The 12,769-nt window shown below is 41.5% G+C and overlaps 1 protein-coding gene across 1 annotated transcript in view; it reads left to right on the top strand.

The window, feature by feature from the left end:
- The window catches only part of thsd7aa (thrombospondin, type I, domain containing 7Aa), a 91,767-nt gene that overhangs the window by 64,804 nt on the left and 14,194 nt on the right, over positions 1 to 12,769 (top strand). Inside the window, exons 14-22 of the mRNA XM_037473338.2 lie at positions 922 to 1,100; positions 1,286 to 1,291; positions 1,477 to 1,610; positions 2,118 to 2,271; positions 2,783 to 2,924; positions 3,078 to 3,193; positions 3,271 to 3,388; positions 7,621 to 7,766; positions 9,028 to 9,202. Of these exons, the coding sequence (XP_037329235.2) occupies positions 922 to 1,100; positions 1,286 to 1,291; positions 1,477 to 1,610; positions 2,118 to 2,271; positions 2,783 to 2,924; positions 3,078 to 3,193; positions 3,271 to 3,388; positions 7,621 to 7,766; positions 9,028 to 9,202 (1,170 nt within the window). The remainder of the gene's footprint in view (positions 1 to 921; positions 1,101 to 1,285; positions 1,292 to 1,476; positions 1,611 to 2,117; positions 2,272 to 2,782; positions 2,925 to 3,077; positions 3,194 to 3,270; positions 3,389 to 7,620; positions 7,767 to 9,027; positions 9,203 to 12,769) is intronic.

Here is a 12,769-nt window from a genome sequence, read left to right as displayed (position 1 = left end):
CGTCTGTACTTTTCACTCTCCCCACTGAATTACCACTACTGCTTATAAAAGGTAGAGAACCAATTAACTCCACAAGATGCAGCTGAGGCTAATTACACAGTTCCCTGAGCCATTCCCCCACTCTGTCCCCTCTGCAGCTGAGCCAAACCACCATGGCGGACATTTAACACAACCCTGGTACAATGGCAGATCTAGTGACTGCATTGCACATGGCCTCTCAGAGAGTAGAATGGAGTGGGGTTTACAAATACACTATAATGCTTTGCATTCAGAGTCCTTGTTCACTCTCTCGCTCCTTCACCAGGCTCAATAGGAAATACCAAATTAATATATATACGGAATATATTATCTGAAATATTTAAAGTTGTACATTCTTTTTCATCAGTAATCGCTTCCCAATATCTTGGATCATTTCCCTTAAATCAACAAGAGAATTTGTTCAGTTGGGATGGATTGCTGACCAAATGAGTGAGGCCACTTTGCTGTATTAACATTTCCCAGTACAAACCAACAAAGGGAGAGAGGGGAATTCTGAATCACAGCGCTGGCGTATTCTGCATTTTAGCCTTGGGACAAACATCAAAGCACTGAGGGGAACGAGTGTGTCTGTGGTTGCTTTGGTCCCAGTATTTGGCGGCTTGGTTGAGCCTGTGAGTGTTAAAAGATTCTAGACTCAAAGTCGCTTCCGCTGCTTTCTCCTGGAATTTTGGAGCCTTTTTCTAAAAGATGTGTCTTCTGGCTACAGCAGCAGATCAAGATGCTAGAGTCCGGGAAGGCATTATATTTGCAAAGCTGGAGTTAGTGAGTAATAGAGAGAATGTTTGCTTGAGAAGTCACTGATTGTCACCGAGGCTGGCAGTCTATTTTTGGAAAGTCAGTTATGTTCAGATTAGTAAGCCTGTTATCATGCAATAAATACAGGGTACATCGAGGAGGCCTGCATCATCCCCTGTCCATCTGACTGCAAACTGAGCGAGTGGTCCAACTGGTCGCGCTGCAGCAAGTCCTGTGGCAGTGGGGTCAAAGTTCGCTCCAAGTGGCTCAGAGAAAAGCCCTACAATGGTGGAAGGCCGTGCCCTAAACTGGACCATGTCAACCAGGTGCGAGAGGTCTCATTCTCAACAATGTTGTTGTGATGTTTTAAACAAAATGCTTGTCCTGGTGAGGCTGAATGTGTCTTATGTTCTTACAATGCCAGAGAAACTTTTGGTTGACATCTGAGTACAATAATCTCTCTTCTCTCATCTTTCCTTTCTCTTCTTTGATGAATGGGTTCCATCTACAGGCTCAAGTAAGTATGCGGTGGCTTCTTTTTATTGAATGTCCAATGCATGAATGTGTAAACTAGATTTTCTTGTAAATAATTATTAGTCCGAATAAATATTCCTCTTGTTAACTGCAGATTAGTTCCAGAGCTTGAGGAAATAAGATATATTTCTTAAACAAAATCCTAAGTGTCACTTCTATGTGTGTCAGGTGTATGAGGTGGTGCCGTGCCTCAGTGACTGTGGGCAGTATGTTTGGGTGGCAGAGCCCTGGAGTGTTTGGAAGGTCAGCAATGTGGACCTGAAGGATAACTGTGGGGAAGGTGTTCAGACCAGGAAAGTCAGGTAAGATGAAGCGAGGCTTTTCTTAACCTACGAGAAACTATTTATTGTCTAGTGTCAATTCATCGTTGTATCTTTGCATGTTAAACCTTGTGCTGTAGCCTTAACCTTTAACTGAGGCCATTCAATTCAAATTTGTATCGTTTCCAAATTATTACAGAAGTATCATTGTCGTTGTCACTTTACGTAAAAGTGGGTGCTTATTCACATATGAAGCTGACATGAGACAGAAAATATATGTCATCCGATTCCCTGAGAATCCACTCAGTGGACCAGGCTTCTTTCCGATAGGAAGTAGTAGAAAGTGAAGACCAGTTAGGAATTGTCTTAAAGTAGCATTCTTTCTTATGGACTTCAGGATTTGTAACCAATTAAAATACATAAACACAATATGTCCACCTCTACAACTGTGGAAGACAAACAGAACTAGATAGTAGGTCTTTAGAAGACAGAAGCAATGGGCAGGAACTCAAAATATAGACATACTGTATGTTGCTCCTTTGTGTCTAGATGTATGCTGAACTCAATCGACGGGCCCTCTGAGCCGGTGGAGGACTACCTGTGTGACCCAGAGGAGATGCCTTTGGGGGCCCGCAAGAGCCAGTTGCCCTGCCCAGAGGAATGTGTGTTGTCCGACTGGGGAGCCTGGAACCCATGTCCACTGGTATAAATGACGTAGTACTTTCTCTGTCAATGCTTTGTATTTAGATATGACGTGAATACTGTCACTATCACAAGCATTTTGGTCGGTTAATGAGATGAGAGAACACAATGTCATGATACATGAAACGCCTTCATTTCACTAAAGATTCAAGAAGGGTTAGGGTTAGGGTTAGAATATACAAACACTCCACAAGGCTGTTGACTATCATTCATGCATATCCAAACAATATTAACCATACCATTTAGCTGTGGACTGTCAGTACCAGATGCTTCAACTTCCAGTCCTTTCAGTACTGAAAGTATAATACATCTAGGAGCTCCAGCAACCGTCACTCTTATCATTTGAACGGGTAATCTGGTATACATCATATGCTGACATATGTGACCTTGAGAAGGTCATCATTTTGCTTTGGTCAACATTGGTTGAGTTGTCAATTGCTAAATGACACAGGGTTTTTTGTGCGCACACTGAAATCCTGTGGTTGAGCCGGGCTCCTCCTTCTGCTCCTCAGCCATGCAATGGGAACAGCTCTAGAGAGAGGAGCGCTTTCCCACTCCGCCAACCTGGAGAGGGGAAGGAGTGTCCTCCAACTCAAGAGACACAAGTCTGCAAACTCAACAGCAACTGCTTCCATTACGCCTACAACATCACTGGTGAGTCCCATATAATGCAATTATCATCGACATGGGAAGGAACAACATCGAGCCACACTCAGGCTGGATTACATTGCAACGCATGTAATGCTGGTGGTGCATGAGGCTATTTGTCTCTGTGAATATTTTTGCTGATGAAAGCTATCCTTGCAGATTGGAGCACCTGTCAGCTCAGCGAGAGAGCGGTGTGTGGAAATGGCATCAAAACCCGCATGCTGGACTGTGTGCGCAGCGACAGCAAATCTGTAGACCTCAAGTTCTGTGAAGAGGTGACTTTGGTTTCTTTTCTTTTAAAAAGGTATTAGTTTTTGTCAAAGACTAACTGTAACCTTGTTTTTCTTTGCAGCTGGGCCTGGAGAGGAAATGGCAGATGAATTCTTCGTGTGTTGTGGAATGTCCAGTCAACTGCCAGCTGTCTGATTGGTCAACGTGGTCTGAGTGCACACACACCTGTGGGCTGGCCGGTACGTGTGTACTGTAGGCACATTAACAGGGTTAGGGGAATGTTCCAAGCATTTGGTTGCAGTTTTTGTTTCAACACAAAACATCTGTGTTGAACCTACAAATGTTGGTTTAGCTTTCCTCTCCCATAAATATACGTTTTAATGAATAATTCACATGAGCACCCACTTTAAAAAGCTCAAAGACATTTCCATCTTAATGCCATGGAAAGTCTGAGAACAGTTGCTAGATTGATCTTGAGGGGGATGAAAAACAAAAGTTTTGTTCAGAAACAAAAGTCAAAAGTGCAGTATTAGTAGTACTAACATCAGCAGCAGGGAAGCATAATAAGGACTATAATCCCATGACAACCTCATGACATCAACAGAAGTGTGAACCTTCATTTAAGAGTATTTTGATATCGGTTGTAAGGCCATGTAAGAGAGACTCTCATTTCATAGTGATGAGAAGCTCAGTCGCAGTCCCCCAAACATGGTGTTTCTGACGTACAAGAACCATAACAAATCACGGGAGTGTTTTTTTTCCAGAGTTTTTGGATCGGTAGATATGCCAGATACCCAGATTAACGTGTACTAAAAAAGGGGAATTTTCATGATATGTCTTCTTTAAATTAGCAGCCAAAAGAGCTAATAGATCCAAATGGTTTGATCCTAGTACAGGTAAACCTCCAGTGTGTCTGTTTGAAGTCTTCAAGCTCATGCAGAGCACAGGCTGTTCTCAAAGACCTCTTGTACTGTAGCTGTCACATTTACCACAAATTGTCTGACTACATGCTCTGCCGGTTATCATTTATCTGAAAGAGAGTTAATGGCATGAAAATACCAAAAACCTTTTTTACATCAAAACCAAATTCGATCTTTCAATAAAAGGTTATACATGCAGGCAGAGCGCCTGCCACTGCGAGGCTAATGACCCCCACAAGTCTGTCTGAAGGACATTTTTGCATAGCCCATTGAGCTATCAGCTACTTTATTGTTATGAATACATTTGAGTTCCCTCTGTCAAACAGTCAGGCACTCAAATTTCTTTTAAAGTTTTTTGGTTTTATTCATAGGTAAGAGCAGGGCTGTGCAGCTTTTGCCAATGTTGAAAGTAGTAATACATTTTGCTGTCTTGGTTGAGACTCCGTACTTTTGTACATTTTGAATGTGTACATTTTAGACAATGTTGTTGGTTTATGCCTTTATTAAAATTAAATCAAAGATTGGAAAAATCAACGATAATATTACAATATGTAAATCATCTTAATTGTGCCCGGTTGCAATTCAAAGGCTTCTTGTCCATGTGTTCTAAAAGCAAAGGTTCTAGGTTGGATGCTTCATCCAGACTCAACACTCTCCTTTTCTGTTCTCTAACAAAATAAACATTTTAATCCCACTTATTTGATCTCCACATCTAAACTGCATTACAATTTTATTAATTGTTTTGTAAACCACAGTCAAACATTTTCACAAAGTAATGAGGCAGGAACCTCCCCAAGGTGTGCCGTAGGTCGGATTACTCGAGAAACCACATAATTAAAATGTAAAATCTGACAACCAAACCAACCATTGCTTTGGTTGCAGATTGCAGGAAACTGCACTATACACTTCCTGTTGCACCTCCTTGTTCCAAGACTGTAGTAACGTGAGCCAGAAAAGAGCACAACAAGGGTAACGCTGGTCCTGTTTCTTAGAGGGTCTTCTTCATGTAATAACACTGCGTAGGAAGGACAGCAGTCAGACGCTGGCCCCCCTATGGTTACTGTACTTTAGTGTCATTTCATAATCGTGCCTTCTGTAGCGTAATACTTTATGTATAAGCAGTGACTGCTTTGTCCATTCCGGGCTAGCGTAGAAACATGGTGGTTCATCATGGCGGACTCGATGAACGGACCCGCTTCCAAAGTAAATAGGACGTTTTCATTTTGATAAAGTTAAAGAACAATGTAGTAGACGTTGTGATGACGCCATTTGTTCCCAAATCAAACACTGGGGCAGCATTATGCCACTGTTCTGTGGTTCAGTTTTAAAAAAGCAACGCTGGCTTAATGACAGATGTTCTTCATGGCAGTATGGAGAAATCTTATGAATATCAAATTCCATGCCTGTTAATCAATACCCTGGAAAAACTACACATTCCCTTTAACAAAGCCCATTCTATTATTTGCAATTCCTGCATTGTAGCGTCTTCCCACAGCTTTCCCATCATGCTTCCCATCATTGTTGCTGCAGTGATCCGCTCTTACTGGCTGGCCTCTACGGTAATGGTGGAAACCAGAAACGCTTTGTGGTGTGAGAAACATAGACGTTCCAGCCCTAAACCAACTGAGTAGGGGATAATGACGGCCGTGCATGTAATTCCGTTGGGTCAGGCCATTGATTGACGGTCCATTACAAGGAGGTGCTCTGGGGCTATGGGAGCACTCTGCACTCCCCGAGTCCTTGAGAAGAGCAGCTGCCAGGTGGAACAAGAGCAAATAGTAGATATGAAACCGATACAGGCTTTATATACTGTGGTAACATTAATCTGTCCCCAGGCGAGAAGGATGGTTTTTTCTTCCTCCTTCAGAGAAACAGCAGCTAAGCTAAAGGAGCAGAGGGACAGGTTCATTTTTCTAGCTGAGAAAAAAATAGCAATGAGATGGATTTATGATTTTAAAAATATGATCCCATCTGGAAGCAGCAAGGTGCTTTTTTTCAATCAGGCAGAGTAAAGAAACAGCTATTTTCCAACTTGTGTGCATAGATAATCATGACATTGTGTGATCACGAGCCAAACACTGACAGGGACAGCTGGCGCAGACAACCACTACCATCCCCATCACTGCGGCCACAGGGAGACTGCAAAAGGAATAAAATGTAATGGTAACTGGCTCCTGTCGGCATAGGGGACAAGCCACTGCTGCATTGCAACTGGTGAACAAAAGAGCACACAGAGGTGAAGCCAAGTCACTCTGAAAAGCACTCTGGGGCCCGGATTCACTTAAGATTTGTGCATCAGTACATGTGTGTACATTATTGGATTGATCAGGTCTATTTGGATCAACTGTTTTCAATGTGTGTACAGTAGGCTAAAATGTGTTTCTGGGCAGTAATAGACGCACTAACAGAACTGTGATTCACAGGTGATCAGTGGTTAGATGGCTATTTACTGGGAGAACACAACGTTAATGAGCTGGGATCGACATTGAATTTGACTTTTTTTTAATGCGGGAATTATTATTATTTATTGGGGGAAATAAAAGGAGGCGGATGAACATGTTATTTTTGATATATATTTAATTTACTACTATGAGGATAAAATGACAGTGTGAGCAAATAAGTTAATTTCCCAAATGCAGCTTTAAGATTAAACCAGTTTCCTTAAAGCTGTTTCTACAAGAAAGTCATATGGGATTTTTGAGAGAGCTTTTTTAATGCACGTTGGTTGGTTTGCTGGCAGATGAGCTTGCAGCGCCTGCGGTTTAGGGAAACATCATCCAGGGACTTGCCAGTAACAACACACTGGAGATCATATTAATAAATCCTGCATGTATTTTTAAGAATGGCAGTCAAGGATTTCTTTAAATGCACCCAGAGCTCAGAAAATGACTTATTTAAAGTAAATTAAACTCCAATCCAAAGAATAGTAAAATGCTCTTTTTGTATCATTATTATGTATATATTAAAAAAAAAATTATTATTCATACTTACTTTCCTATCTTATGTCAAATGTAGTATTATCGCTGATGTTTTATTTGTTTTAGGAGACTCCTTAGGAGACAGCAGCTCATTGAGAATTTTCTCACATCCCACATTGTTGAGGGAATGTGGTGAAGGGCGCTCCTACTATCCTGTCCAGTGACCTTTAATCTACTGCCATTCAGATAACACATGGTTTTGATGGTGCCCCCTTATGTTAAACTGATTGTTACTTTTAACCATTTTACTCATGCATTCATACACTGTTATGAGAATGACAAAACAGAAAATGTTCATTGTGCTGAATTTCACATGAGTTATACAGGAACAACTTCACTGGCATTGTTTTTATCACCTGGGATTTCTGGAATCATGCTGGCCATCATCTTAATGCCAGCTTTGATTTGAGAAATACCTGTGTGTTGACCAGCCCAGAGGTCACCTTGGCAGAAGATATACTATTCCAAATAACTCCACACCCACACACTTCCAGCTGCTTCGACCTGAATGTCTTCCTCAGTCAATATCCTCATGAATACATAATTCATTCTCTTTTTTCTGGTGTACTGCAGGCAAGCTGTGGAGGAGGCGGACAGTGATCCAGGCCCCCCAGGGTGATGGGAGGCCCTGCCCCTCCCAGATGGAGCAGTGGAAGCCCTGTCTTGTGAAGCCCTGCTACAGCTGGAGATACAGTGCCTGGTCTGAATGCAAGTCTGAGGTGAGAGGGCCTTCGTCCGGCTGTCAGTCGAAAGCTACTTTTTTCCATGTATCGCCTGCACGACTGGGACTGCACAGGCATCAGCATTAGTTAGCATAAAATAACATTTAAAAGCCACCGTGTGTGTACTTTTACATGACTACAGAAACATATTGAATATCTGTGAAAATACTCATTGCCCACAGGTTGTGAAAATATAACTGCACCGTTTCAATCCCATAACAATAGACCCATATATTTTTATTGAATAGATGGAAATTCCGCTGAATGCATAGAGTTTTTTTTCCCACATATGGTTTGGAGGGCCATCAACAATAAACGTTTTGTCCATGGTATATATTCACAGTATTTTATCTATATCTATATACCATGAATATATATATTTATTAGTGCTGTCAAGCGATTAAAATATTTAATCACGATTAATCACATTTACGTCATTGTTATCTCAAAATGAATTGCAAATGTGTATCTATTCTAAATGTCCCTTCTCTTCTAATTTTTTATTTTATTTTAATGCTCTCATCAACATGGAAAAGTGGATTGGCTTGCTTTATTCAAAATTTTACTGAAAAAAATCATTGACAAACAGTGCGGTGCAAAATAAAATGATATAGTGCACATTTCAGATAAACAAGGACTCAGCCTGTAGTGCAGTTAAACCATGGCTTAATATTTTCTTTTTTCAGCCAGCTACTCAAACAGACAAGTCTGTTGACATTTTCAGACAACGATCATCCACCCCCTCAAAATAGAAAGAAAACGTCAATCTCGCGCTAACAAAATCGACAAAGTCCACGTAGGCAGGGGGATGGAGACACAGGACTTTCAACCGGTAGTTCACTGTTTGACTAAGACATGATTTACACATTCACATAACTTTGTGTGTGACATTTGGGGAAAGAGAGCAGGGTGATACATGATTCACTAAGAAAGGACATCGACAAACTTCACCTCCCAATGTTGTTTGACAGTTTTTTCTGGCTCATTCGTCCCTATTTCCTTTCTCACATTCGGTGTTGTTCTTGTTTTCCTTCTTACGAGCTGGCTGTGGTACAAGGTGTTCAGAGTGGTCAGAAGACCAAGGGATGTACAAATGCAAGTCCATTCATTTGACATGCTGCTGTATGTCTGAGGAAATACATGTCAAATCTCTATCTTTACTTCACTAATGGCCATCGCTGGATGATTTTGATGCATTTTATGAGGTATTTGGTTTGCATGCTTGACCCGTCCATCTATTTGTCTTGTATTCAATCAGGGGGCGAAATGTGGAGAAGGACAGCGCTACAGGAACGTGTCGTGCTTTGTGTCAGACGGGTCAGGTCAGCAGGAAAGCAGCCTGGTAGATGATGAGCTGTGTGGAGATCTGGAGCCCTCAGTAGATGGAGACACCCACATCGTCCTGCAGGAGCTCTGCACTGTACCTTGTCCAGGTAAGAAGACAATACTTTCACAACAGTGAATCAAAAGATTAAGTCTACGAGTATCATCCCTGCATCAATCAACCTCCCAGGAATTGCATTAAAAATGATTGCAATTTTGGATTCATGTACTTATGAAAAATAATATAAACAAATCTACTTGAATAAAGCAACATTACTGAAAATGACTTCAACTGCATGATGTTGTAAAAACCCAATATGTCTATTCAAAATGCTTGTTACTAGTTTTTTTCTATCCCCAATATCAATAAACAACCACATCATGAACACTGTTAACACAAGGAGAAATACTGCACTGCTTTGTCTAAAAAAGCAGAAAGGTGTCCAGATTCTGCAAACAATTTGGGTGTAACTAGTTCAAGGTTAAATCTGGCTAAAACCAGATGGTGTCAGTATGATGTTAGCACCAACAATGCCAATGGCAGGTTTTCACGAGGACAACAAAGCACTTACTGATGAGTGTGTTTGATTGTAGGAGCTTCAAGAGCTCCAGAGTGTGCCACACAATGCAACACTGATGGCAACACTCTGCCGCGACCTAGCTGCTGTAAAAAAGCAAACTGGCTGCTGTACCAGCACCTGCAGTGTGTGTATGGCATTGCTCGAGTGTGTGTCTCTACATGTGGATACTTACAACGACTACTCCAGCTTGGACTGCGTGTGGGTGTAATCAAGTCAAGTGGCTTAGTTAAGACCACAAGGTCAAAGAGGACTGTCCAATCTGGTTCCTGTGTTCATTCTGACTTCAGTAAAGAACACCTTGGCTTTGATATAAACCTGGTTTATATGATTTCTGGCTCTGTCATTAACTGAATGCGTAGAAATATGCTCAATTCGCCTTAGATATTGAAAAGGAAACAATGTGAGCTATTTAACAGAGAAACCTCTCCTTGCTAACAATGACATTCCTCTGGGCAGATGATATGAATGAAAAATGGATTGTGCTTTGTTTGGAAAATATATTAAATCATAGATTTGATTTAGATTTCCCTTCAATCGGTATAATTTGTCCCACCAAACAACCTTTCACTGTAAGTAAGTGAGGCTGATATTTGAATGCATGTGTAACTATAATGAAACATGTCCTATCTTCTATGATGTCTTAGAAAAAATCAGGAGTTTTAAAAATGCAAAATGATCCAGTTTTCAGGATTTGCCTCAGGGTCCAAGCATCTCATGGTTTAGGGTGAAAAATGAATTTAGCAATGACAGCCATCAATGACATCTTCTTGTCCTCCAAGTATTTTTGTGACTAGAGTGCTAATAGCAGGCTTTTACTGTCTATTATCTATTGTCTAACAGCACTGTGTTATAAGCATATTCTATATTCCATATCTTAGTAAACCTCCACATTTCATGTTAAAGTTGTCAAAGCAAAAGCATCACTTCCTCCATCTTTGGCTATTGTCTTGATAAATGATTTAATTCCGTTTCCAAAAATCTAATTCCAATGGTACAGCAACAGTCATGTTCACCATTTCTGAGTTTGTGTTTATTACATTACATGTCATTTAGCTGACGCTTTTACGGTGGCCGAGAAGGTTCAGACAAATACAAAAGCCACAACACACCCGCAAATGCCACAACACAACACGAACGCGACAACACAAAATACAAAAGCCACAACACACCCGCAAATGCCACAACACAACACGAACGCGACAACACAAAATACAAAAACCACAACACACCCGCAAATGCCACAACACAACCGAACGCCGCAACACAACACGAAAGCGAAAACGGAAGTAGCTAAGTAACTGCCCACGGGAGCGAGCGTATTTTGGAGGAACGCGCACGGGAACGAGCGTATATTTGACGAACGGAGCTGGAGGATGCCAGATTGTTTAAGTAAGTGAAACATGAACCTTGCGGCTACAGTTAGAATTTACCTAACGTTAGCTAAAAGATGCGTGGCGCCATTTAGCTAACGTTAGTTTGTTAGTTAAATAGCCGCAAGGAATCATGTTTCACTTACTTCTTTACGGTGGCCGAGAAGGTTCAGACAAATACAAAAGCAACAACACAACCGCAAATGCCACAACGCAACACGAACGCCACAACACAAAATACAAAAGGCACATCACAACCGCAAATGCCACAACACAACACGAACGCCGCAACATGAAAATACAAAAGGCACATCACAACCGCAAATGCCACAACACAACACGAACGCCGCAACACGAAAATACAAAAGCCACATCACAACCGCAAATGCCACAACACAACACGAACGCCGCAACGCAACACGAAAGCCGCAACGCAACACGAAAGCGAAAACGGAAGTAGCTGCCCACGGGAGCGAGCGTATTTTGGAGGAACGCCCACGGGAGCGAGCGTATTTTGGAGGAACGGAGCTGGAGGATGCCAGATCGTTTAAAAAGTAAGTGAAACATGATTCCTTGCGGCTACAGTTAAAGTAAGGAATCATGTTTCACTTACTTCTTAAACGATCTGGCATCCTCCAGCTCCGTTGTTACGTGCCGACTGGTTTTTGGACCTACTGGTTTGGCTACGCGTTTAGATGTTATTAAGAGAGTAATCCTACTTGGGCAATGTGCTAGAAAACCTGACAGAACTATGTATTTCACGCTACGCCACCAAAAACCAGTTGTCTAGGCTCACCATGAACCAAAAGATGTTCTTGCCACTGACGATTTGCAATTTCATGATAAGTAGTAAAATCAGCAGTTGCACTTGACAGCTCGGTTGGCCGACGGCGTAGTGCCGCCGTCTTATAAAGTTTTGCTCGACTGCATGGGTTCAAATCCAGGTTGTGGCGATCTTTTAATAAACGTATGTTCTTTTATTTATTTATTTATACGTGGCAGTGATGTAAGGTTCACTTATACAATCATAATCGCTGCATTGGATATGGGATGCATTTTGAACATTTTCAGCAATATGTTTGCGAATGTGTGACGGATCAGGGGCCTGTTTCAGAAAGGAGGTTAAGTGAAAACTCTGAGTATGTTAACCCTGAAATGAGGGAAACTCTGAGTTTTCTGTTTCAGAATGGGAGGTATGTTAAACCTGAGAAAGCAGAGTAAGTCAAGCCTGTTTCAGAAAGAGAGGTAACTTATACTCAGAGTCAGTTACCATGGCAACTTACTCTGTGAACCTAACCTGGTCGGGAGCAGGTTTTCTTCGGGAAACCCAGAGTTTATTTCGTCTCCTCCCCTTTTTTAAAGAGGAAGTGGTATTTAATCACCTCATTCATTCTTTCGGTATTCATTCATTGCGCACATTTCAGTCACGCAGAGCGCATCAAATCAAGTGAATGAAATGGCATGTCCTTTTATGGACAATCCTGTGGATGAAGAGGCTGCATTAATCCGTAGGGAGTTGCATTTACGTCGGGAGAGGATTTTGAGACCCAGAGTGGATTTTTTGTCATATCCATATTCATTTTTATTTGAGCGGTACCGTTTTTCTTTACAGTCAATAAGATACATCCATAATCTCATCCATCCTTACATCAGAAACATCAGCCATCGCGGCCGTGCTCTAACATCCGAGCAGATGCTTTGCGTTGCATTACGTTTCTTTGCAAAT

Source organism: Pungitius pungitius, chromosome 17 (assembly GCF_949316345.1).
Source record: "Pungitius pungitius chromosome 17, fPunPun2.1, whole genome shotgun sequence".
Lineage (NCBI taxonomy): Eukaryota > Metazoa > Chordata > Actinopteri > Perciformes > Gasterosteidae > Pungitius > Pungitius pungitius.
Note: the sequence above shows the minus strand (reverse complement) of the source record. Positions and strands in the feature narration are given on the sequence as shown.